General features: G+C 43.8%; 1 protein-coding gene across 1 annotated transcript in view; it reads right to left on the reverse strand.

Annotated features, from left to right (window-relative positions):
* Window positions 1–7,174: 7,174 nt before the first annotated feature.
* The window catches only part of Cmya5 (cardiomyopathy associated 5), a 100,766-nt gene continuing 80,522 nt past the window's right edge, over window positions 7,175–27,418 (reverse strand). Inside the window, exons 10-13 of the mRNA XM_027401725.2 lie at window positions 16,715–16,848; window positions 15,467–15,566; window positions 12,485–12,658; window positions 7,175–7,972 (exon numbers count right to left, since the gene is read on the reverse strand). Of these exons, the coding sequence (XP_027257526.1) occupies window positions 7,726–7,972; window positions 12,485–12,658; window positions 15,467–15,566; window positions 16,715–16,848 (655 nt within the window). The 3' untranslated portion in view covers window positions 7,175–7,725. The remainder of the gene's footprint in view (window positions 7,973–12,484; window positions 12,659–15,466; window positions 15,567–16,714; window positions 16,849–27,418) is intronic.

Genomic DNA, 27,418 nt, shown 5'->3' on the forward strand with positions numbered 1-27,418 from the left:
AATAAACCCTTTCCTCCCCAAGTTGCTTTTGGTCATGGTGTTTAATCAAAGCAATAGAAACAATAATTAAGACAATCTAACAGAAACTAATATGGTATCCTGACATGATAGATGTAAAATACATCATTTAAGTTGAATTCAATCACATTGACTATAAATAAAAGTTGGCATGGAACCATCCCATGATAGCATTTTACTTATTCTTCCCCAGATGTGTCTGTAAAAAGCAATTAAATGTAAATATAGAAACAATATATACTTTCCCATGACAAATCCAATACATACTCAGGCCAAACAATGGGGTAGGTGCCTTTTATTCTCTAGAAATGAAACTGGGGATGGAAATGATGTGTAGCATGAAGAACTAGTTGAGTAGTTTGAGATGGAATCTTCTCAGTGGACTGCATCTAAGCAATGGCACAGACATATGAACCCATGGCTGCTGTGAGAGGTTCATCACGGAGAGAAAAGTGACAATTAACTACATGGATTGCATTTTTTAAAATGTATTTGAAAGAAGAGAAGAGCCTAGGATAATACTTGCCAGATATAAACACTGGTTATCTCTGAGTGATGAAATTAAGGATAACTTATCTTTTGTTCAAAATATTATAGTAGATTCCTACAATAAGTAGAACCAGGAAAATACTGCATTTTCTTCAGGGTTACAGTGATCATGGATAGTATGATTAATTACATACCAAAGTACAAAGACATTGTGGTAATCTGAGGGCTCCACTGTGCTCTGTAATTGTAATTGTATCAAGAACAGCTGTGTTTTTTTGTGTGTGTGCTGGACACTCAAGTGTATATATGCATGCACATATATGTAATGTGTATATACATTTTCCATTTATTTGTCCTAACCATCCTTTTATCCTTTATTTTTCTTTATAACATATATCACTTTCTGATGTCAAACAGTTTACTTATTTATCCCCTTTACTGTCCCTATTAGTTACTTTTCTGTTGCTGCGATAAACACCATGATCAAGGGCATATCTGAGCTTACAGTTCCTGAAGGAGAGTCCATAATGGTGGAAGAGGCATAGTGCAAGGTGGTCAAAGTAGAAACAGAGATCACATCCTCAACCGAGAATAGGAAGCAGAGAGAGTGGAGTGAGGCTACGAACTCCAAAGTTCACCCCCAGCGATGTAAACTTCCGTAAACAAGGATTCAGTACCTTCCCAATCAGTGCCACCAACTGGGGATCATGTGCTTAACTACCCAAGTCTATAGGGACCATTTCGTATTCAAACCACCACACTGTGTATCCTCCTCTCTGGAGCATGGGCTAGACTCCTGGGAATAAGAATCTCAGCATGGAAAACTTTATGATGCCTATGAAGAATCCCATATTGTTACAGTGAGGTCTGTAAGAGAGGCTAAAGTTTGCCCAAAGCCACAGAGCTGTGAAGCAGAGCCGTAACCCCAGCTCTCTGAGGCGCCAGGAGCTGAGCTCTGAGCTGCTCTCACATCAATTACAGCCCACCTGTAGTCAATCTAAGTGAGAGACAGTAAGATGGGACATGACATCTCACAGGGACCGTTCCTTCTGACTAATAAGCTAGGAAGATTTGCACATAATACACTGTGTTCCAACTTCTGCAATAGTCACGGAGACAGACAAGAGGTTGTTCTCATCAAAAGCAGGAGGCAGGGGGTCCAAAACTCACAGCAAGCATTCACTGAGTGGAGAAGAAGCAATAATCTTAGAGACGGTCTCGTTTTATCTCCTTTTTTAGTGTAGGATGTTGAACCTGGGGTCTTTTGCATAAGAGGCAAGTGCTTAACCACCAAGTACACAGCCCGGGGTCTGTATTTAGGAAACAGACCACCAAGTGCATGTGAGGACTTGGGCAGAAGAGCTAGGAATGTCCCCAAACATGAGATCCCAGTGCCAACACAGGAAGAACAAACCCAGACAAGTAAACCCAAATGCATCTGTGCCTGTAGCCACTTGGCTCAGTAACACCCACCATGAAGATCATCCACTTGACTTGCCTTGACCACCAAACAACCTTCATCAGGCCTGGGGCTTCCAGTGTAAGCATAAACTAGCTCTCCAGGGTGTGTGGAAGTTGAGAGAAAGGTGGTCTGAGTCCAGCACCAAACCAGGTTGGAGGCTACAGGGAATGGAGCCTGGGGACCCTCCAGGGTCAATCCTTTGACCAGCAGATACTTGTTCTGTTGCCACCTTGGACTTTTGATTTTATACAAGTCACACATCTGATTTATTAAGTTTTTATGGGTTTGTTAATGTGGGTGAGACCCAGGGACCATTTCAATTTGGGGAACATTCAAATCTAGCTTCTGGGTTTTCAGTGAGAAAACCAACCCTACACTATAGTGATAATTCTGACCCTGTACTCTCCCAACCCCATTGAGCACACACCCTGCATACATGCACATACATTAAACAGTCAGACATATTTACACACCAGAAATGTATACACATTCACTTGCACACATGTATGGAGACTTCTGAGGTCCTGGTTGGCCAGCCACCTCCCTCGGTGACATCTTCATCTCACTTTCCCTGGAACTTTGTAATGGTGCAGTTGTAATGATAGGAACCCTTTACACTTGTATTTCTCCATCTTTGGTGTTCCTGTCTTGTCAGGAAGGTGAGCAGGCTGTTCAGCACAAATTCAGCCTGGATACAATGGTATGGCTTCCCCAGGAGTCCTAGAGCAACCAGACTGTGGGGGCCTTTTCCTTTTGAAGCAGGAAGTGAGCAGGGAAGGCACAGGGTTCTTGGACACAGCTGCGAGGGAGACAATGTACTTTTTCATCTCTCAGCTTACAGGAGGACTTTCTGGATCTGTCTCTGCAGGAGCTGAGGCCTGGCAAAGGCCAGCCCAGGGAGCCTTTAGGAAGCTAGTGTTGAATGTTGAGAAGCTCAACACATGTTTGTCATGTACATCTCTGATGGAGTGATCCCCACCCCCCACACACCACAATAAGCATCAATAAATGCATTGAATTAACTGTGGCTTTCCTTTGCCATTTTCCTTTTCTCCCTTTTTGTAGTTATTTCACACACCTCCCCTGAAGTTTTAAAATTCCTAAATAGCATGTTAGATCTTGCAGAGTGGGAAGAAAGCCTTGAGTGAACATGTAAGTGGCAGATAACTACTGAGTGAATGTGTTTTGTTGACATGAACACAGCCATGTCAAGGATCCCAGTGCCTCAGATTGGAGGAGTGGAGAAGCCTTCCCTGGGTGAGGCTTGAGACTCAGAGGGATGGCAGAACCTTCCTCTAGTCCAAGCACCAATGTTGGCAGTGTGTGTGCAATCTAGAAGCCATGGCTATCTCCTCCAGGTGACCATTCCCTACAGAGACTTCCTACAGAAATCAGCTAAACCTGCATCTTCATTCAACCATATACAGTAAACCTGCCTCCTCAATTCTGATGTATTAGATGAACAGGCTAAGACTCCAGGCTGCTGTTGCAGTTGGTGTCCTCCACCAGAGCAAGCATAGCCTGCCAGATAAAAAGCTTAGCTGTATATGTCAATGTGTCCATTCTTTCTTCATTTCCTCATTCCCTCCTCACCCAGTTATGGCAATCCCTGAAGCTGCTCAGAGCCATGCAGGCTGCCACTTCTCTTTGATGTCTTCCAAGGAATGAAGTCCTTCACAGTATTGGGGTAGGTAGCTCAACACAGCCTAGGAGGTCCACTTGGGCTAAGAACAGATCTTTTTAGTCAATCACTGGCTCTGTGCAAAACCACTAAAGGAGGTGTGAGAGGGATTCTAAATCATTCGAAGAGGTAAGGGCCAAATCCATCTTGGGGAGAAGAATGTCCTTGAGTATGAGGAATAGCTCTAATGCACCTTTTAGTTCTGAGTGGCCCAGGACTGGTGCAAGATGAAAGAGGCAGAAAGAAAGAAGGCATATTCTACTCTCAGACCATTATAAAAGATGTCTATTCTAGCAAGACATTTGCACATTTTGATGTTTTCTAGTTCCACTGTCTGCCCAAAAAGAAGAAGAAGAAGAAGAAGAAGAAGAAGAAGAAGAAGAAGAAGAAGAAGAAGAAGAAGAAGAAGAAGAAGAAGAAGAAGAAGAAACTCAAGGGTGCAGAAGATAGAAGTGTAAAGAAGCAAAGTTAACCAGAGGGGGCCAAGTCTGTTTGCTATAACAGGAAGGTGGCTGAAGACAAGATCAGAAGGGACTTTGGACAAAGGAAGTGCTTCACACTCAGTTGCATGTTTTGTGTTCTTTGAAAATGTCCCCTACTAGTTCCAAGCCTTTTTTTTTCCCTGCCATTGCCCCCCCCTTTTTTTGACATAGGGTCTCTCTGGCTGTCCTGGAACTCACTATGTAGATCACATGGGCCTTGAACTCACAGAGATCCACCTGCCTCTGCCCCCTGAGAACTAGGATTAAAGGTGTGAGCCAGGGTGCCCAGATATAACCCCAAGTCTTAACCTAAGGTATGTCAGCCACAGCCTTGTTGTGTTAGTGTCCTGTGAGACACTCAAAAGACACCATGTCCATGTCTGTGGACAATACTGACCAAAACGGACTAGGAAAAATGAAGTAGTGAAATGGCCAAAGGTGAGGAAGCAGAAATCTGGCAGTAGAGGAAGAATCAGAGTGAAATGTAACCATGGTCAGGAAATCTAGAAACCTGGGCTAGGAGGCAGAACATTATGTGGTCATTGTAATAGCCGAATTTGCATAGAAAGGGATGGATCCTCTATAGACTGGGAGAATAGAGCCTCCTGGGTCACCCTGGGTCACAGCATTGAGAGGATGCTATCAGTTTTGGACTTCACTTAGAAGTCCTCTTATCAAGTATATTAACTCAATGTATTAAATTACAACAAGTGGCTGAGAAATGAGATGGGGTCTGCATTCATGCCCACTTGGCTTTCCCATTGGATGTTATGTTAGGCTCCAGCATCTCTGGAGTGTCATCCCACACTCAGGAGCAGTTTCCAGTCATGGAGCTAGAACCCACCACAGGAATCTGTTGGGTTTGTTGCTGTTTGGTTGACTTTTTTTTCTAGTGCATGCATGCACACATGCACTGGAGGTTATATTGGGGAGGATGTGTCTGTGTGAGCACAAGCACACCACACCTGCCACATGTTTGGAGATCAGAGGACAACTTGTTTGAGTTGGTTTTTATTGGTCCTCTCCTTCAACCATGTGGCTTCTGGAGAACAAACCTGGGACATCAGATTCAGCAGCAAGCTCACTAACCACTGGGCCCTTACATTGATCTTACTAACAGCATTATTGAAACACTCGGGCAGCTGGACTCGGGACTACAGTAGCATACATTTCTAGCAGAAGTTCAGCCACTCTTAATTAAACACATGCATCTCCACAGAGCGACTGACACTCAGGCAATGCTGTGGACCCTAGCATCTGAAAACAAGTGGCTTTCTACAGTCTTGTAACCACTGGTCATTTCAGAGCAGTGTCATGGTCTGTCAGCATGACTGAGTAATAGTCACTGGATATATAATTTGCACTTGGTTTTGGTAGAGCCCAGGAGGCTCAGAGAGCTGAGATTCAAAGGTTGGGGCTAGTTGCATAGCTAGAGTCTCACCACAAACCATCACTACCACAAATAAGATTTGAGCTCCCTGGTGGTGATGATTTAAGCCTGGAGACAATGTGAAAGCCACAGAAGCCAACAGTGGGGGGATACATATTCTTATACCTAGGCTGTCATGACCCCTGTGATGCCAAGCTTTCCTTGATATGACTGTAATATATGCATGCATCTTTACCAGAAACAAACTGCCCCATGAGCATGAGCAGTTGGGGGCTCAAGGGTTCTCTCAGCAACTGGACACATGTTGATTCATGGGTAGTGAATGCAGTGGGCTGAGAAGGGGTTTCAGAAACCTGTGAGATCTCAAGAATGCTGCCCATTTAAAAGCCATGCTGTCTGTTCTTTAAAGCATTGTGCTGGTTTGTGGACTTAGGGGTGACAATACTTCAGCTCTGCTGGGCTTTAGGGAAATGCCCCTAGAAAAACAATAGGACAATAGGACCATGTTCTACTCTAGTTTTGATGAAGAATATGCCCACTCAATGTTGCTAAGTGTACACACACACACACACACACACACACACACACACACACACACACACACACACACACACACGCGCGCGCGCGCGTGCTAGCTAGGTTTTAGGTCTACATCTGAAGGAACCCAGCCAGACAAATCTTAAAGTCCATGTGACTGCTTATATTGGTATTGTCTCTAAGCTACATTACATTCTCATAGAAAAAAGTGAAAATAAACATGGTGGCTCATCAGTCAGAACCCAAGACAAACACTTTGAAGTCTTGAAAAGGTGAAGATTACATTCACCACAGGCAGCAGGCTATTCCTCTGCCTTCACCAAAAACCAAGAAAATGAGCTGATGAAGGCTTTCAAGGGGCTCTACAGGACAAGCACAAGTCCAAGATGGATTTTCTAGCTATTAAAACATATTTTAGGATGTATCAGAAAAAAGGTAAAATGTTATTTCTCCAGTCAAGAGAATAACTGAACCACCAAGCATGGAGGCACACACTTCTAATGCCAGTACTCACGAGGCAGAGGCACACAGAGCTCTGAGTATGAGGCTAGCCTGGTCTCTATAGTGAATTCTAAGCTAGCCAGGACTAGACCCTTTTTATTTTTATTTTTTTAGAAAAGAAAGGAAAGAGGGAAAGAAGGAGGGAGAGAAAATAACTGAGTTTGTAGTATTAAAAGAAAACCTTAAATATAATTAAGCATTCCCATCATGGAGAGAAGTGCCAATGAGCTCTGCATGCCTTCCAAATCAGCAATTTTGCACACATACTTTAGGAAGATTTTGAGAACTTTCAGTATAATATCTAAAAGTAAGTAAGCATATTTTTTCATAAAAAAGAGATGCATAACTCCTGATGGCTGACTTTATGGACAACTGTACAGGCTCTATAGACTGGGAGCATTTTTATTTTTAAAAAAGTTCTGTGTGCAAAACTGCCCAATGATAACCAATAGTAGCAGTGTCCCCCTGGAATGTGGCAGGCATTTTCTCCCTACTGTCCCCTGGTCCAGAGATGCTGGACTAAGTTATGTGCAATAAGTTCACACAATAGGTTTTATTCTGTAAGATTCTAGCCATTTATTTAACAAAATGGAAATTTCTGATGTCTAGTGCTTTTCTACATTTAAATTTTCAGAGAAGTGGGGCTTACATTCTATAGCATACATGATAAGAAAAGAATTCATTGTAAATTTAGATCAGCTAAAACATTTTCTCTAATGACTAAGACTCATTTTCTTTGAGTGAAGTAAGGTGACATTTTTTCTTGTGGAAGAAGTCTATGGCTCTTTGTCACATGAGATGTGTCACTAACAAAACCTTCTCTCCTCTCTGATCTGGTTACTGGGGGGTTTGTTTGACCAAAAGCAGGCAGAAGTCCATTTCTCTGGTTTCGGTTCCCAGGACAAGCATAAATCTTTTGAATTTAAGAAACAACTCCGACTGTGAACTGAAGGGTGGAAGCTTCGTTTGTACCCTCCATACTCACACACTGCCCAGTAAGGACATAGGGTCCCTGGCTGTCCTCAAGTGCTGGCCATGGCACGCCTAGCTATCAGTAATGCAGGTATGTGGGAGACCATCCAAATAACATACAGCACTGGAGAGAGAGAGAAAATGCAGCTCTCCACCCCAAACTTGAATTCTTACAAGCTCTGAATGGTCAGCATCACTTGTGCCTGACAGAATCTGGGGGCTCTAAACCCAGATGCAGAGTACATTTCCCAGGCTTCTCCAGGGCGAAGGCAGGATGGACACCCTCGCTGAATCTATGCCTTACGATGAAGAGCAGCTGTCCACTCTCAGCATTTATAAATAGAAGTCTCTGGTTGGGGTAGTCCAGCAGAATGCCCACTCTGGCTGGACGCTCAGTTGCATGCACCTCGCTCACAAGGCCACTATAGAAAAACGTGTACCTGAAATGAAACAGAATGAGAATTCAATTTATAAAATCTCTGGAAATCCTTAAGATTTGATAAGGAAAATCACTTGGAAACAATCAAGGTCTCACTTTGTCAGTCTGGTTCATGGTGGTGAGTTGCAATAACGTTGTCCTAAGTACATTTGCTGGAGCCTCTCTAGACGTTCCAATGCCTAGCTCATCCAGCAGAGGTGTGTTTTAATCATTCTGCTCCTTCCGCATTAGGGGGCAGTCCCAGAATAACCAGCATGTGCCTCCCCTGTGATTTTTCTCCACGTTCTAATTCTTTCCCGGCTGCCCACATGTTTTAACTGCCGCATTCATGGTGTGTCATTCTCTTGAATAAACTCCTTTGGCTGCCATGTATTTAAACAGTACTGTGGGCTTGCCTTCCATACAACGCATTCATTTTACATTTTTAAAGATTTATAGGTAACTTACATAAGGGCCTTTGTGAAGTTCAAGAGCAATGCCACTAGTTCTTGCCAACTTCAGCTTTGAAAAAGCGCCGCCACACCCCCGCCCCACGCCCAGACCGATTTTTCCCCTTTTATCTCTAAGTTTTCAGCAGCCAGAGGGTGCTTTGGTAGTCACTCTCCAGTACAAACACATCCCACATGTTGTACAGGCGAGTCTGTGCACCTTGTTCCTCTCTAGGCCCTCTGGGGGTGTGGGGATGGACGAGCTCACACTAGGCCCTCAGGAATAGGCTGGACATGAGTGGGTGAGAAGGCTCAAAAAAGCTCAGTAGGTGAAGCAGCAGGAGAAGGAGACAGAAGAATGGGTATGGAGATGGAAAGAGCAGTCACCATCTGCCGGGCAGGTTAGAGAGGACACGAGACACTGACAATAGGTCTGGGTAGTGTAATTAGGCCAGGCAATTCCAGGATCCCATGTGTATTAAGAATTGGAATTCTGGTGACTTGTTTGAATAGAGACCAGCAGTCCCAAATAGGGACGGTAGCCACTAACTACATCTGTCCACTTAAACATTTTTTTTTTTTTTTGGTTTTTCCAGATAGGGTTTCTCTGTGTAGCTTTGGAGCCTATTCTGGCACTTGCTCTGGAGACCAGGCTGGCCTCGAACTCACAGAGATCCGCCTGCCTCTGCCTCCCAAGTGCTGAGATTAAAGGTGTGTACCACCAATGCCCAGCCTTTTTTTTTTTTTTTTTTTTTTGGCCACTTAAACATTTAACAATGTATAAAATTCAGATTTTCAGCCTTACCTGCCACAGTTCAAGAATAGCCGTGACACCATTTTTTTTTATTATTGTAGAAGGTACCATTGTACAACACAAGTCTAGAGCAGTGGTTCTCAGCCTTCCTAATGCTGTGACCCTTTAATATAGTTCCTCATCTTGTGGTGACCCCCCCAACCATAAAATTATTTTCATTGCTACTTCATAACTTAATGAATTTTGCTGCTTTACAAATTGTAAGGTTATCTGTTTTCTGATGGTCTTTGGTGACCCTGTGAAAGCATTGTTGGCCCCCACCCAGGGGTCGGGACCCACATGTTGAGAACCACTGGTCTAGAGGGTTCTGAATGACCCAGTGAACTGATGCCCTTTACCTGTGGCTTGGAAAGTCCCTATTCCCAGAAGGTCAGCCCCAAGACAATCCCCATCATGGAGGCAAGAAAAAAAGACATCTCTTAAAATCTTCTCTTAAAATCTTGACTCCATCAGTCCCATGGGACTTGGAGTACCTTCCTGCTTCTGCTGTCTCCTTCTTAGCACACCAATTCCTCATTTTGCTCTTAAGTGAGGACACAGATGATTATCATAGACCTCTGTCCCCTTAGGCCTCTGTACTACAGCACTAGTCACCAGCCTGGGCCATGGCTCTGGTGGATTCTTTAGGATGTGGAATTTTGTGGAAGAAAGTTAGGCCACTGGGGAAGCTCTTTGAAGGGGGTAGTGAAGCCATGACTCCTTCCTCTTTCTTTTTGCACGCCAACCTTGATGGGGTAGTCTTCCTCTGCCATGTGTTGTCACAGGCCCAAAGCAACCAGGCCAAGTGATTGGGAAAAGAGACCCTGAGCTAAAAGGAAGCATTCCTCTGTTGGTTTTCTTTGGTCTTGCTTGGGCATGACCCCATCCCCCCATTTGCCTAATCCTGTTTGGGACTGCTGATGTCTACTCAAATAAGAATCATGCAAAAGCCTGACTATGACTATGACTCTCAAACTGCCTGTCCTGAGGTTTCCATCACCCTCATCAAAGCTGATCCAGGCTCAACCAGACCCCTTTTTACACTGGAGACAACTTCCCTCCTCCCTTAGCCTGGTCACAACTTCCTGGTTTCCCTTCTTCACTGTGTCCTGTAAGTGCCCCTCCACCCAAGTTCTGATGCCACTAGAGATATCTGTGGATTGATTGCAGAAGAAAATGGAGGGATATGTTGAAATAATGTGGCAGGCAGAGCAGTGTGCACACAGACAGCATGGCTAGGGTGAGACTGGTAAAGGACGTAAAGGGACTTGAACCAGTATAGCAAAGTTAAGAAGGGCCAGGAATGGAACCACTGGTGTCTCCCAAGGCCATCTTCACACTTGGGTTCAATCAAGAGCCACAGAGCTGATTTAAAGTCACTGAACTAGAAAACTGAGACCCACAGGAGGGCTTGCTGAGCCACTCTCCCAGAATCCTAACAGCCACGGGAACCTCGTGTGGTACCATCAGAGCATGAAATAAAGATACCCTAAATTGCCCTCTGTGCTGCAACCACAAATGTAGGTATATTTGCCTCCCTGAAGCCCACGCTGGGCCTGAAAGAACCAGTGACCAAAGTTATAGGAAGAACTTGTCAGCCGGGCGGTGGTGGTACACGCCTTTAATCCCAGCACTCAGGATGCAGAGGCTTGTCACAAAATATACAATTGTGTTTCCTACAAAGTCAGTCCTGGAAATTTGTGATTGGAGGGTTGGAGGCAAGCCTTTGGTTTGTGTTCTCAAGTGTGTAACACAAACCGTGGGGAGCACTTGTGTGTCACTATGCCTTTGTGTCAACGAACACATGCAGGGGTCAGAGAAGAACTTTTGGCAATGGCTCTTTCCTTGTACCATAGATGCCAGAGATGGAACTCAGGTCCTCCTGCTTGCTCAGCAAGCACTTTCATCCACTGAACCATCTTACAAGCCTATGAAGAGTGTTGTTTTGTTTTTGTTTTTTTTTAATGAAATTAATACCTGTGTTGGGCTCCTATAATTTGCTAACTGTAAACTCTAGGTTTAAATGATTTTAAACTCTGGGCAGGGGCTGAGCCCTTCAGCATGGCATGGCACTGAATATCAATTAATCATAATTGCTCCGACTTGATGAAATGTGACTTTAAATAGCACTTGGAGACGGCATCCTTATGAAGCATCTCAAAGAATCAAACTGTCAAGTAGAACACAGGGGAGATGTGAAGCTGAAGATCTGTAAAATCCCAGTCTGGGTGCCTTTTCTGAGAACTCACAAGCAGGAGTACCGAAGGACAGCTTCCTTTTTAAAGTCTTGCATTGGAAGAATGCCTGCCACTTGGATGACATATTACAGTGCCAAAGCTCTTCCTCATGTCTAATTTTATGTAATCCTACAACCCCGAAAGGTAGCAGGCCAGGCCTCAACCTTACTAAGCCTTCGTCTATGTCAAGGACTGGCAAACCAAGGCCTTCTGGGATTGACTAAATGTATAAAGAATTGACCAAAGGGTAAACAGACTTGGGGAGAGCAAACAATAGGAGGCAGAATCAAGGTCAAAGCCAGGGTGAAAATCAGACCATCCTGTGAGCATCCTGCCATCACAGCAAGTTCACCTGAGCCCTGGAAACTAATAGAGACCATGATTTGGCAAACTTATCTATAAAGAGACAGAAAAAAAATCTTGGCATGTGACAGCTACTCAGTCTCTCTCCAATCTGCTACATTAGTACAAAAGTAGCCATAGACAACACATAAACAAATGAACATGACTGTTTTGTAATAAAACTTTATTTACAAAAAGTGAGCAGAGGTCAGGTTTTGTCTATGTGCTATAATTTGTCAGTTTTTTGTTATAAATCAATACTGGACAGAGAGCAGGGGGAGCCACCTCTTTCTCACTCTTGCCAATTCCTTCTCTGTAGAGGGAGCCCTTCGAACATCATTGTGGTACTTCTCTCCACTAGGGATGAATTTAGAAGAGAAAATTCCCCTATCTCATTGTCTCAGCTGGTGCTGGGACAAAACACCCTTCTCTGCCTCTCCAGAGGCAAGCTGAGCCCCACAGAGCAGGAAGGCTGGCCCCACCATGGCTCTGAGTGGCTGAGTCTTCTGTATGGTCATGAGGTTGAACATAAGATGCCCTCTTATCTAGTTTCTGTGGTAACCAGAATGATGTTTAACTGTCACGCCCTTTGTGTTTACTGTCTTACTTAGTTTGGAAGTTGGGCAAGGACATGACAAGCTCCTCATTAGGTCTCTGCCTAGATACTGTAAATGATCCTTGGATTATATTAGGAAAGGCAGGCCCCAGCTTACCTCTGTGGCTCAGAGCAGTGCATGTACCACGAGGTCTCCCCTTGTCCCAGGGCACCAGCCCTCACAGCTGAGCTGGAGCAGATGCCAAGTCGATAGGCCGGGCAGTCTGTGACTGTGGTTTCCCAGTAATGCCGGCCGCAGGCAGGCAACTCCTCCCCGAGGACTGAGGGGATCCTGTAAGCAAAGTTGATCTGATGAAGGTTATCACAGGAATCACAGCCTTTACCCCAAGAGCATCAACCTTACATACCCTTTAGGCAGGGGGTCTATCTTCAGAAACTGCTGGCAATTGATTCAAGATACCATCTGTTCCTCATGCTCCTAACCCTGGCCAGATTGCCCCAGGACTCACAAACCTCTAGCATTCATTTGACATATGCCCACTGTCTTATGCATGCACATATGGTACATTGTGTCTCTTCAAGGGTCTGGGAACCAGGCGATGACTGGCATAATGACAGGAAGGAAAAGACATGCTAAAATCTCTGCTCTGAGGGAAAGGAAAGGGATATAACAGAGGAAGGTGGGAGAACATGTCTTACAAAGTTTTCTTCTTCCAAAATCTGCAAATTAAAAATGGAATCTCCAGAACTTTTCACATTTTGGATTTTTGGTACACAGGCTCATCACTATGTAGCTCACGTTGGCCTCAAACTCTGTGATGCACCTTGCACAGCACAACTTTCTTGAAAGTTGGGATTATAGGTGTATACAATAAATTCCAGCCTTTCAAACCTTCTAGAACTGAATTCCAGCATGAGCTGACCTTCCTTGTGACAGTGACCCCGTCACTTAAATATCAAGACATCTGGCAAGGCCAGAGCATTGAAGTGAGCACCGTGACCAGTGGCTTTGGGGAGGTGCTTCATAGTCTCCATGGCTGCAGGTGCCTCTGGGAGGTGAGTTCAAGGCCTCTTTCTGCCTGACTGTAGGTATTTTGATAAAGAGCACAGTGAAACGAGTCTGAGACCTTGCAACCATGGACAGGTGACCTTGTTTGCATGGGTTGCTCAGCTTTGCTGGAAAATGGCTGAGACAGCAAGGAGGCATTTTTGACTTCATAGTGTTACTATTCAGTCAGCACTCCCTTTCTCTCCCCTTGAACAGTGAGAAAATGATTAATGGAAGTAAATGTACTTCACTTGCTCTATGTCTTTACCCAATTACTTCATCTCAGAGAAGTGCCAACTGACAAGCCCTCACTCCCTGGAGTAAAACCAGGCATCCTGATATTTATTTACAAGCTAATTTTCATATATTAATAATAAATAAACAAATTTCTGTAAAATACATGCCGGTTTCCATTAAACAGCATCCATGAACTCTCATAACTCCAGTCTACTTCTTTGTTATTTTTAAAAAGAAACCCCATATATTTCTTTTTAAAGATTTATTTTTTAATTATGTGTATGTGGTGTTATATGTGTGGATTCGTGAACATGAGGGCAGGTACCCACACAGGCCAGAAGAGGGCATCAGACCGCTAGGAGCTTGAATTGCAGGCTGTTGTGAGCTGCCCAACATGAGTGCTGAGAACCTAATGCAGGTCCTCTGCAAGGGCTCTTAACCACGGATCATCTCTCCAGCCGCACCACATCTATTCTTCGGTCACTTTTTACACTTGATTCTCAATCCATGAATGGTATACTTTTTAGCACCTACAATGTTCCAGTTCTCAGGCCAGATTCTGGGAATTCAAAGAAGCTAAAACAGGGCTGCATGGTTAAATAGCCTTAGAGATACAAATCAGAGGTTCTGGAGCCTGGGGAAGACTTGGCCATTTCCAGAAACATGTAACGTGTAAATCTGGCAGTGGACAGTGGAGCATCAAGATGAGACCAGAGTGTGTGCAAGTTACCAGGGACAAGAGTGACTGGTTCACTGGTGTTCTGGCTGGCAGCCTACATCTGGGCATATCAGTGTCTTCTGCAGTATGTGTTTCAAAAGCTTTGCTGCTATGGAACAATCTTTGTACAGTGTGAATATGTATACTCTCATTGGTTAATAGAGAGCTGACTGGCTTATAGCTGGGCAGGAAGAGATTGAGCAGGAGAGGCAGCCTACACGAACCCTGGAAAGAAGGGAAGAGTCTCAGGCACTCGATGAAATGCAGAGCAAGCAGGATAGGAAGTACATAAGTGAAGTAAATGAGCCTTGGGGCAGCACACAGATTGATGGAAATGGGTTAATTTAAGTTATAGAAGCTAGCTAAAAACAAGCCTAAACTACAGGCCAAACATTTATATTGTAAGTCTCAGTGTGGTTATTTGGGAGCAGCTGCTGGGACACAGAGAAACTCAACCTATAGTGTGCCCATACTTTCTCCCATTTGACCATTTCAACCCTCAAGATAGCTGAGAGAAGAAGACAGAAGGAGAGACAGAGACATAGAGAAATAGAGAGAGTCACAGAGAGGGAGAGAGAGAGGGAGAAAGAGAGAGAGAGAGAGACAGAGAGAAACAGAGAGAGAGGGAGAGGGAGAGGGGGAGAGAGAGAGAGAGAGAGAGAGAGAGAGAGAGAGAGAGAGAGAGAGAGAGAGGGTAAATGCCAGGCAGTCTCCTACCCATCCCAAGCTTTTGGTTTCTGTTTTCTTTGATGTCACTGCCTTTTGTGGGAGCTTCTGGAGGACAAGATTCTGTGGCCAGAACTAAGAACTCAAGAAACCATCTCATTCCTATCCAAGTGGTCCACACCTGGGTTGATTGAAAACTAACAATCATTACTGGGTTCTGTTTTTCACTGAACCAGAGATAATACCTTAAAGAGACCAGTGTTTCAACCAAGACCATCTGCACTTATGGTCCCAATAAAAATATTGCACTGCTCCAAGTTGTGAGCCCTGCATGCCACTGCACACCTCACAGTGAACAGTGCCTGCTGCACATATATTTGTAGCATAACTGAGCAAGGTCATTGAACCAAGAATGCACTCAGGATCCTGCACAGCTGAGCATCAGCCCAGCTGTGCTTGCTTCTACTTACTCTGTTAGCCGTCTCCTCTCTGAGAAGCTGATCACCATCCCATTCGAGGAGATCTGGAGAGCTGGGTGAGCTGTTTCTCTCAGTAAGAGAAATCTAGTTCCTATGGAAGAAAATAAGATGACAGCATTGTCACAATGCCAAGCACTAGGTCAACCCATACATGTCAAGCATAGGCTCCCGTTCTCCTGAATTCAAAGTCCTGAATTTGTACTTTCAACCCACAGCTGTTACTCCATTCATGAGCAGGTATTAACAGATGTCCTGGGCAGGTCACTCCCACCTGCTGCTGCAGGTGGGGTCTATGCTAGGCCATGTGTGCTCCTTGTAGTATCCACATCACCTGGCAATGAAGACCCTACCCTGGACCAAGTAGAATTTGAATATCTACTTGGACAAAATGCTCAAAGATCTGAGTGTGCTTTAAAATCGGGGGCATATTAGGACAGCCTATGGAGGCTCCAATGATGGAAGGTGCAAGCAGTGTACTGAGATGGTAAGAAAACATTCCTAGGTAGTCAGCTCTCCCATCTTTTCCTACGACTCAGGCAGGCCCTAGCAACATCACAAACAGGGCAGAGCTCCAGGACTTAATGTACCCCCTCAGTCCTGTGTCATCTGCAGATCTGGGATTAGGCAGCAGAATTTCCACCTTGCTATTCTTTGTTTCTCATAATTGAAAGCTGCCAAATGTTTTTGGTTAACGTTCTCTGGGGATGTCCCCCCCAAATGTTATTGAACTGTTTTATCACCTATTTGATTTATTCATTTATTTGATCATCCATTTGTTGGCTCATTCATTTGACAAACATTAATTAGCACAAACTAGGATAAGGAGAACAAAACTGGAAACCTGTCACAGGGTTCAAAGGATAACAGAATAAGAAAACCATACATGCACCCCAAACCTACAAATTACAGTGTATTCTGAGTGAATCACAAAGCATCTTCGAAGATTTTTAAGACCACAAATGGTCCAACCCATCCCCAGATCAAACACATCCATTTCTCTGGAGTGAGACCGGAGAATCAGCTTTGGCTGATTACTAAGCACAGCAAAGCTTCAGAACCTCTGAATAACACAAATAAAAGAACCATCTTGATGCTGGATCAATGGGACCTCATGACAAGTTCTCTCACTGACAGCAGGCTGGAACTTTGTGAAGCTGCCTTAGGGGGTCTCTTCTGGATGGCAGAAGGGGAGGAATGCAGACACCCAGACATCCCAGCTCTGTGTTAAGCAGAAAGTACCTCTGGTGGAGATGAGGGCAGCTTCACTCTGCTCACTTGTCCCGAATGCATTGATGGCTCTCACATAGAAGAAGTAATTGTCATTGGGTTGGAGGTTAACTTTCAGCTGGAGACCTTTAATTCCAGAGAAAGATCTAAATACAAAGGGAAGATAATTATGAATGTGATGTCATGTGACTAATACTTTCCTTCTGAAGGGAATGGACATATTTCATTATCAACAAATAATATATTTTCTTGCTTTCTAATTAATAATGACTTAGCAAGACTTTTAAAAAAAGGAAAGAAAAAACAGAAAAATCACCATTGTCCACTAAGATTACTTCACTGAATTATTTCTATTTTCAATCACCTTTTGTTCAGTATATACCTTCTAGAATATTCGTCAGGACAAAACAGACACCATTTTGAAAAACTTCAGAGAAAAAAAAAAGAATACTAGTGATCCTGTGGTTAATGAGCCCCAAGAACATGTTATTTTCTTAATTGATTTTGGATAAGATGACAGTTTTGGAGTGAGATGATGTGAAGTCTGTTTACAATACAAAGCATCCCAATTATCTCATCAGCAGATCCAAACTGTGAAAACCTCAGAGTGCATGATGATTTTGTACCTGGCCGTGCCAGTGCCACCAAGGTTAGCAAGAATGCAGCTCTTCAAAACAGACAATATCTTTTCAAAGAAACACAATCTTGGCAAGAAAAGAGAATTCTAATTGCTGCCTCCCCCAAGTCCTCAAAGCTGCTATTATTCCTAAATTGCCCACTTAAATTAAAGGGAAACTACACCTACATAGTGTTGGCCTGCAAGTGAACTGTGATAGCCCAACCATTTAAATAGAGGAGAACTTGCTGAGTTTGAAGGTGGAGCTCTCTAGACTTGCCAATGAGCTGGAATGGGCTTCTTTCCCAGTCTCTACTCTTCTTGATATCCTGGACTTGAGTGTGGATACAAGCCCACAGGCCTCTCTCCTTCAGAATGATCTGGGAGCTGCTTGGAGACTTTCAAGGTGGACTCCTTGCTGATGGAATTACTGTTAGCCTGGCTACTGGAGTGGAGTTCTTTTCCTGGAGGTCATGCTCTGAGTGGTCAGGAAAAACAACCTGTTCTAGCTCACTCTGGGGCCATGGAGTTTGTTGCTGTTTTTATTAACAAAATGTGCTACAAAAGCATTAAAACAGGATTTTCCCTCCAGGGGATTTCTCTCCTTGATACCTGTTGTAGAGAATAGCATGAAGAACCAGAAAAAGAGAAAATACATTGTTGATTAAGAAAACAAACTACTTTAGATTGTTGTGTTGGGGGTTGAACCTAGGGCCCCATGCCTGTAACCACTAAGCTAAGCTGCATCCTCAGACCTTGCTCTGTAGACAAAGTGCCACTTATATAGCCCCGGCTAGCCTCAAACCAATTCACAATCACCCTGGCTGCTGCCTCCTGAGTGCTAAGATTAAGGATGCTAAGATTCTAGGCTAAGACATTTGAAGTCTAACATGTCTTCAAGAAAAAAAAAAAAAAACAGTGGAAAAAAAACCAAAATGCAAAAAACAGTGTCTGAACTGGGTGTTGGTGGCACACACCTTTAATCCCAGCACTTGGGAGGCAGAGGCAGGCAGATCTCTGTGAGTTCAAGGCCAGCCTGGTCTCCAGAGCCAGTGCCAGGATAGGCTTCAAAGCTACACAGAGAAACTCTGTCTCGAAAAACCAAAAACAAAAAAACAAAAAACAAAAACAAACAAACAAACAAACAAAAATGTCTGTATGGAATGCAATCCTGTCCCCACCCCATGACTTCAAATACAAAACTCACAGTATGACCCTCGGGAGGCTGGGGGTAGGGAGCAGGTTGGTTCTACAATTCTGCTGGTCAGTGCCTGGAAAAGGTCAGCGCACACTTCTCAAATGATACTGGTTGTTATTTCTGGACCTACCACCCCTCTGGGCCTCCAGAGAGCAGTATATTTAGCTATGCTGAGAAGGAGGGATGAAATTGAGACATTTGACCATTAATGACTAGCGGTGCTACAGTTAATTAGTGAAAACACATGTTCTACAGTGGCGAGTGTAATTCCCAACTAATATTCTAGAATATTAGTCTGGGGCAGATGCATTGCTTGTCTTATTTAAGTTGACAGCCAAAGGAATCTTTTAAATAAACACAGATAACAATCAGTAATAAAATTATTGTTTTAATACACACACTCAGCATGAACTGAATTTTACACTTCATTTGCTCATTAAATAACTACAGATTGATCACTTATCATTTTTGTAGGACCTGTCACCCTGGATCCTGAGGGGAATGGGGCAGGGGAAGGCAAGGAAACTTAAGCTCTAGAGACTACACATAATAAGCAGCCTCATTTTGTAATGGCATGGTTGTTATATATCAAGAATGTTTTCCAAAGTCTGTCAAGGAGAGCAAATGCCACATACATAATTAACTTCATACCATGTGCCATTACTTGGGTAAAGTACAAAGATTATATGGTGCTGAAATCAAACCACAGCATCTTGCCCTGCCTTCAGCACATGAGACGGCCACACAGATGTGTAGAGGGCCCACACCCTGTCTGTAAAACAAAAGCACCAAGCATAAAAACAGAAGATGGAATAGTAAATGTGGTGGCATTTACTGTTACAAGTCAGTATCTTCGGCCCAAGCACCAGGACAAAGGTCAGATACAAACATGCTTTGCCTTGTCTTCTTACTTAACTAGGTGTCAGCTAAGTTATCATCTCAGCCATGACTGTTCTTCAGTCAAATAAAAACAAAGTTTGCAATCTCAAGAGCTACTCCCTTGCATAGCTTATGACTTTATTACCTCAAAACCAAAAACTAGTCAGGATTTCCACTGAATCCACGTGGAACTTGACCTAGACTATAGTAGAGGTTCACAGAACACGCAAACTGAAGTAAGTGACAGAAAGCAAATGGAACCACAATAAATGGTTGCACCTTAGATAATGAGGGATGCAAGCTGAACATGATGGCGCACATCTAAAAATACCAATATTCAGCAGGCTAAGATAGGAGGACCCTGAGTTCAAATTCTGGCATGTACTATAGTTAGGCATTGTCTCAGTGGAAGTAAGGATGGGGTTATACCAGTAAGAAAAATGATAACGACTAAAAGTCTAGAACCAGTAACAAATTCAAAGGAGAATAAGAAATGACTCAAGTGGTCTCATTTTGGGCCCTTGAGTGTGGGATTTCTTTATATTGGAGGGGCATGATTTGTAATAGCCAGAACCTGGAAGCATCCTAGATGACCTTCAACTGAAGAATGGATAGAGAAATGTGATACATTTACACAATGGAGAAAAAAACAACGGAATCTTGAAATTCAGAGGCAAATGGACGGAACTAGAAGAAACCACTCTGAGCAAGGTAATCCAGTCACAAAAAGACAAACATGGTATGTACTCACTCAGATATGGATTTTAGACATACAGCAAAGGATTACCAGCCTACAATCCACACCGCCAGATAAGTTAGGAAACAAGGAGGACTCTAAGAGAGACATACATGGTCCCCCAGAGAAGGGGAAAGGAACAAGATCTCCTGAGAAAGTTGAGAGCATAGCAGGAGGGGAGAAGGATCTAGGAGAATGAGAAGGGGAGAAGAGTGTTAGACTCCTGGAAAACTCAGGTATCCAGGGTCCCAGGCCACGACCTCGGTCACCCCAAACACCGGGCAGATTCGAGAGCTTGCTGCAAACTGCATGAGGCTTTATTGTAATTTAATGAGGTAACCCCATGTTAGCTCAGGTCTTTTGTCCACTCACCATGGCAGTTGGCTACAAAAGACAGCTCCTAAGGGCTCCAGAGAGATCTTGTAGGGCAGCGTAAGGGGAGTGTCTAGGCTTATGCACAGGCTCACGATTGGTGTGCCTCCAGGCTTGGAGGGCTTGCCCTGTGTTGATTGGCCAACTGGTTGTTATGGCCCATAGGCCCTCCCAGGGTGGTTGCTATGCTCTGTGCGTCATTGCTGTGCGCTTGTCCGTAAAGTACACCCAGGGTCGTAAAGCATAGCACCACCAGCTAACTTCTGATTGGTTCCTTGTCACGAGGCAGGCAACTAACCTCTAGTGACTAAGACAAGGTCATAGCGAGCATGTGTTACTGTCATGGCTGCCGAAATGGAGGGCTGGTCCCTTCAAGAGGAGGGGTGAGGAGGACATGAGGGAGCAAGAAGATTGAATCGGGGGAAGAATAGAGAAAAGCAAGATAAGAGATACCATAATAGAGGGAGCCATTATAGGTTCAGAGAAATCAGGCACTAAGGAAATGTCTGGAGATCTATAAAGATGACACCAACTAACAATCTAAGCAACAGAAGAGAGGCTACCTTAAATGCTCTTCCCTGATAATGAGATTGATGACTGATTTATATGCCATCCTATAGCCTTCATCCAGCAGCTGGTGGAAGTAGAAGCAGACACCCACAGCTAATCACGGAACTGAACTGGAACCCAGGTGCCGAGAAGGAGTTGTGATGAGCAAAGGGGTCAAGACAAAACTGATGAAACCCACTGAAGCAGCTGACATGAACAAGGGGGAGCTCTTGGACCCCAGACTGATGGCTGGGAAACCAGCATAGGACTTATCCAGACCCAATGAACGTGGGTGTCAGTGAGGAGACCTCAGAAATCTATGGGGCCTCTTGTAGTAGATCAGTACTTATCCCTAGCATAGGAATGGACTTTGGGAGCCCAACCCACATGGAGGGATACTCTCTCAGTTTAGACATATGGGGGAGGGCCTAGGCCCTATCCCAAAGGATATGACAGACTCTGAAGACCCCCCCTATGGAAGGCCTCACCCTCCCTGGGGAGCAGAATGGGTATGTGATAGGTAGGGTGTTAGTTGGGGGGAAGTGTGGTAGGGGAGGAGGGGAGAGAGAGGGAACTGGGATTGACATGTAAAACAATCTTGTTTCTAATTCAAATTTTTTAAAATGGGGGAAAAAAGAATCATGGAGGGGTGGAAAGAATGACTTTGTGAGTAGATGAAGAGGTAAGGTGGGGATTCTGGCAGTGAATTGACAACTGCAGGCAGCCTGGAACTAGACTCAGGATGCTGAGCCCAGTGGGTGCTCCAGGGACTCTCTCTAGCAGCAGGACAATTATTTGTTAGGTTCCTGAGCCATCCAGCAGAGATGGAAGAGCCCTGCTCAGCAGGCCACAGGGTTGCTTCCTGAATGAAGGACACTGTCTCCTTCTCAGTAGTGGTGGAGAACAACCGATTGAAAGCCAGTGGAAAATGATGTATAAAGTAAGGAAGATCTACCTAGCTCGAACCCTATCGTTCTTTACTCTTGCCAAGAAAAGACTGGGAATTCTGGCACAGTTACTCATGACTGACAATGGAGCAAAGGTCATTTTAGGTAGGACTTGAAAATGAATTTTCAGGAAGAAATCTTTAGGGACATCATGTTTATAATGGAAATTAGTAAAAGCATTCCCACTAAGTCAGAGAGATAAGATTAAAAACTAATTGGTAGGTAGGAGGTAAAAACTACTGCCATCTGCAGATGACTTACCTAGAAATCAGCTGAACACTCTTCCATAAGAGGATTCCATAGGATGGCTAGATATGAAACTAACGTGAGAAACCAGGGTCCACTTGCCTGGCATGCTTGAAGCCCTAGGCTCCAACCCAGTACCACCAAAACCTTCATAAAAACATACAACCAGACAGAAGACAGAACTGAAGATGGGAGAATGGCAGCAAATATGAAGGTGTATAGGAAAATATATGAGATCCATGTTAGGGACATCTGTCGATGCTACTAAAAGAAACACACCATTTCTTCTACAGGAAAATGAGGTGTCACAGAACCTTCAATTCCCTCCAAAGATAATCTGTCAATCCAGCATGCTCTCTAAAAATAACAAATTGTCTAGAGTAGGTAGATGGAGGAAGCTACTCAAGCTAACTCTGAAAATAGAATACAAACTAGAAGTAGAAAAAAAAATATCATGAATGGGCCACCTAACCCTCAAGGACCCTAGATAGGAAAGATTGTTGTGCCCAGACTCTGAACCCCCAAAACCACCAAGAGTCCGGATCCGATGCAAAAGCAAAGCGTCTTTATAATTAATGAGTTAACTGTATTAACTCGGATCCTCTGTCTGTCCAACACAGTGGGTGAAGCAGGAAGACACTGAGCAGCAGTGGGACAGGGCATATATTGGGGTAGAGCAAGGGGAGTGTCTGAGGGTCTGCTAGTTGCATAGCGAAAGCCTCAGGATTGGTGCACCTCTGGGTTTGGGCAACCTGTCCTGAGTTGATTGGTCAGCTGCAGCTGCAGAAAGGTTGCTATGCCTGGAGGCCATCCCAGGGCAGTTGCTATGCCCTGCATTCCAGTAAAGCACATTTATTATCAGTAAAGCACATCCAGAGCCCACTAGCTAACTTCTGATTGGCTCCTCACCACATGGAGGGTATCTGGCTTCCTAGTGATTAGGACAAGGTCAGGCAAGGTCGGGGGACTTAGCATGTATTGCTCAGTCAGTGGCCTATGTCTTTCTGGGTCTTTTCTGCAGCCTGTCATGGCTGCCAAAGCAGGGAACTGGGTGAGGGTCTGGCCCCTTCAAGCTCTGCTACTAAAAGCAGTGTGGTACTTAAGTATAAGCTCAGAGTTCAAGGTCAGGAATGGGGCCAGGCACTTAGACTCTTGTGTAAGCATTTCAGATCACAAGAAGAAATAAGAACTTCATTTTGAAACAACCAGATTACCATATGCAGGAGGGAGGGAAGAAGAGAGGGAGAGAGGACAGATGGGAGGGAAAGAGAGAGAGCACTGAGTTTAGTGTTGCATACCTACAACCTGCAATCCAGCACTTAAGAGGCAGAAATGGGAGGATTGCAGTAAATTCAAGGTCAGTCTGGTCTATATAGCAAGTTTCAGGCCAGACAGGGCTACACATTGAGATCCTGTCTCAAAACCAGTCAACCAATCAAAGTTGGAATCTGTACTTCATACTTCCTACCAAAGTAATTCCAAATGATAAGATAGATTTTTAAAACAAAATTAAGAAAATGGGAGGACATGTATAATATATACATGCATATATTCAGAGAGAAACATTTTAAAATATTACAAAAAACTGAAAGTTTTTTCAAAAGAAATTGATAAATTCAACTAAATTAACATTTTAAAATATTCATGACAAAATATGTTTTAAAAGATTCCAGACTCATACAGGAAAGCTAACTTCCTTAAAAAAAAAAACAAAGAAGAAGAACTATGAATAAAAAAGAAAATGTCATAATCTAACTGGGGCAAAATGGTAAGAGAAGTGAACAGCCATAGAAAAGGAAGTGTGCAACTTAAGCCACACAAAAAGACATCAACCCAATGACAGAATCGAACACTAACTATCGACCAGTCAAAAGTCAGGCAAGGTTATGAGGAACCAGGTATTCCTATGAACTGCTGGTCGGAGAAAAAGCCCTGGCAATCCCTATGAAGTTGACATAGCTATCAAAGTTCAAAAGATACACAGCTTTTAGCCAGTCTATTTTGAGAAATCTATTCTACAGATATACAGTAGATCAGTGAACTTGTATGCTCATGGGTTGTTTCCTACAGCATGGTTGGGGACAAGAGACTAGGTCTCCTCAACTGGTCAAATAAGTTGAATAACATTCCGAAAACAGAATACAATGGAATTGTTTTTAAAAATTGAGGCAGTCCCAGGGTATGGATGCTCACAGAGGTATATGTTTAAGCAAGGAAAGCAAACTGGCAGGAATACATGTAGGATTGGTGGCATTTGTTGGGAAATTATAGATGCTTTTATCTGAAAGTTTAAAAATGAATCAAGTGACAGTTATTGTCTTTGGGGACAGGAATTGAGAGATGAAGAATATATACAAAGAAAATTAAGGTTGTCTGTCTTCCTTTTTTGTCTTTTGAATTTGTACCATAAGCACATGTAATGGACCCAAAATTTAAAAATTTTTTACTTTTAAAAGCAATATTACTAGGCAGCAAAGAGTTCATGAGCAGACTGAACCTGTTTACAGAATCTTGAGGTATACACTTATTTGTATTCAGGCATCTGCACTGGCCCATCCTTGGGGTTCTGACAGGATACACCCTCAGCTGAAGCCACTAAGAGCACCACCTGTGCATATTCACTCTGTTCCCTTTTAAAGGGGCCCTGCCCACCTCCCATCCTCCTCTCTTTCTTTCTCTCCCTCTCTCTTTTCTTCTCTTTCTACCTTCCTCTCCCTGTCTTCTCTCCCCTTCTGTCCTCTCTCTCTCTCCCCGTCTTTCCCTTCTCTTCTCTCCTACCTCTGGAGACTGGTCTCCCCACTTCCCTTTCCCCTTTTTATGATCCCTTTCCCTAATAATAAAAAAAACCCTCTGTTTGAATCCTGTCACATGACATCTTTCTCTTGTGTGCACTGCTTTTCTTAAATTACAACACTCATTTGAGCACTTTGAAGGAGCTTCTCATGCATTTGCTAATCCAGTGACTTGATCCTGAGAGAAAGAACACACATGCTTAAGGTGACTGGAAAGACAGGCAAGTGTGGGGAGTAGCTATTCTCTGTACTGTTGTGTCCTGGGGAGGGTGTGGCCTGTGTACAAACAGCATGGAAGAATCCAGTGCCACCACTCCTGGAAGCAGCCTAGGGATGGTGCCATTGCCATAGTGCACAGCAGATGGCTAAGTATGAGTTGTTGTTTAAAAACACAGTTGGCTCTTATTGGCTTTCATGTTGGCAGTACCAACATCCAACCAGCCAGTCAATACCACTTACTGTGAACCGTGAACAGAGCACATGCTGGGTCTGTGGGAGCAATGAGCAAAGCAGTATTTCCCAACCTGCCGGGGCATCCAAACTGGCAGGTTTGAAAAATTCCTTTTTTAATTAATTCTTTTTTAGATAGAGTCTCACTGTGCAGTCCAGCTGGCCTTGCTTGCATTCACTATGTAACCTATGTTGACCTCCATCTCCTGGAACTCAACTCCAAGGTACTGGGATTCCAGGTATAGGCCACTACACCCAGCTTCTGAACTAGGTTCCTGAAGGGGGCCAGGGCATCTGAAGTACAGTCCTAACAGTGGGAGACGGAGAGGAAAAAGAAGGAAAGGGGAATTACATAACACAGGCAACATTAAATATAAAAGCAAGCTAGAATGGTGGCTCGTGGCTCTGACCTCAGTGCCTGGAAGGCTGTAAGTTCCAGCCAGCTACAGCACAAAACCCTCTCTCAAAAACAGCAAAACCAAAATCAAACACAAGACACAAACTAGTCAATGGGTGCTCCAAGCTGTTTATAAATCCTTAACTAACCATAAATATAGAAAAATTTTAAGATGGAAATCATCAGTTAAATCAGGGTTAAGAAGAAAATTCTTTTTATACTGATTTTCCATTATTAAAAAAAAAACTTGGTAAATAAAATTTTAATAGAACCATTTTTCTTTTGATAAACAAGAGTATCATGAGACTCTGTGTTACTAAATAGCACCATTATTTTATAACAGTGCAGAAAAACAATGCAGGCACTACAAGCCGACAACCACAGGGCATCGGTTTCCTGTGGCTCGAATCTGTCAGCAAATCAGTGTGCACCAAAGGGTCCAGGAGAAGGGTCCTGGGTTTCTATTTTCTCTGTCTATACTCTCTAAAGCCTGAACAATACTGTTTATATTCAGACAGAGGTTCCCAGGAGTCATGTAATACTTCGGATCCTCCAAGCTCTCCTTTACTGCCCCCTGGTCGACTATGTGGACAGTTACTTGAGGTCTCCAGGTCAGTCTGCTGAGAACAGTGATTAACACTATGCTTTCAGACACTGTTGCCTGGAAATGATTACTCTCTCTCTCTCTCTCTCTCTCTCTCTCTCTCTCTCTCTCTCTCTCTCTCTCTGTGTGTGTGTGTGTGTGTGTGTGTGTGTGTGTGTGTGTGTGTGTATACAGCTCTTGTACAACTGCTCTTAAAGACGACCACTGTTATCTTAAGAGCCCTTATATAAAGATCTCCATGAAAATTCATCTCAGAGCTGAATGTCATGCAATATAATTGTCTTAGTGGAATGTTGTGCTTCCTTTTTAAAGAGAAATGAGTTATATAACCTCTCTCTCTCTCTCTCTCTCTCTCTCTCTCTCTCTCTCTCTCTCTCTCTCTCTCTCCATCCCTCCCCCTCTCTCCTGTTTTCATTTAAGCTGCCAGGAAGTTCAGATTCGAATTTTATCTTCTGTTGATGTTCTGTTCTGTCCTGATCTTTAGAACAGTCTTCTCTCCCCTTGCATCATTCAGCTCTTACACTCACAGAGCTGTCCTTGGGTTATGTCACCTCAGGGTGCTTCACTGCGAATGCTTTTGGGGAAACTGACATAGCATACCTGAAGTAGAGGACAGGTCGCATCCCCACTGTCTGGGGTCCTATTGTACAACCTGGAGAGGGACGTGAGGTACCCAGTGGTCAGTTAAGTTAGGGTCTTTTAGGTAGAAAGGCTTTGCTTAGAAAATGCTGAATACCAAGAACACTAGGGGACCCATCACATCACGGCCCTCCCAAAGGCTTCTGCAAAGGGACCAGGCAAACAATTCACATAAACATAGCCCATTACCTCATAATCACTTAGTGAATGTGGGCTCCTCCATGCATATTGGTGATTCTCCTGTGGCCCAGAGAAGCAAGCCTGGAGCTCTTTACCCACAGGCTACAGAGA

Source organism: Cricetulus griseus, chromosome 2 (assembly GCF_003668045.3).
Source record: "Cricetulus griseus strain 17A/GY chromosome 2, alternate assembly CriGri-PICRH-1.0, whole genome shotgun sequence".
Classification (NCBI taxonomy): domain Eukaryota; kingdom Metazoa; phylum Chordata; class Mammalia; order Rodentia; family Cricetidae; genus Cricetulus; species Cricetulus griseus.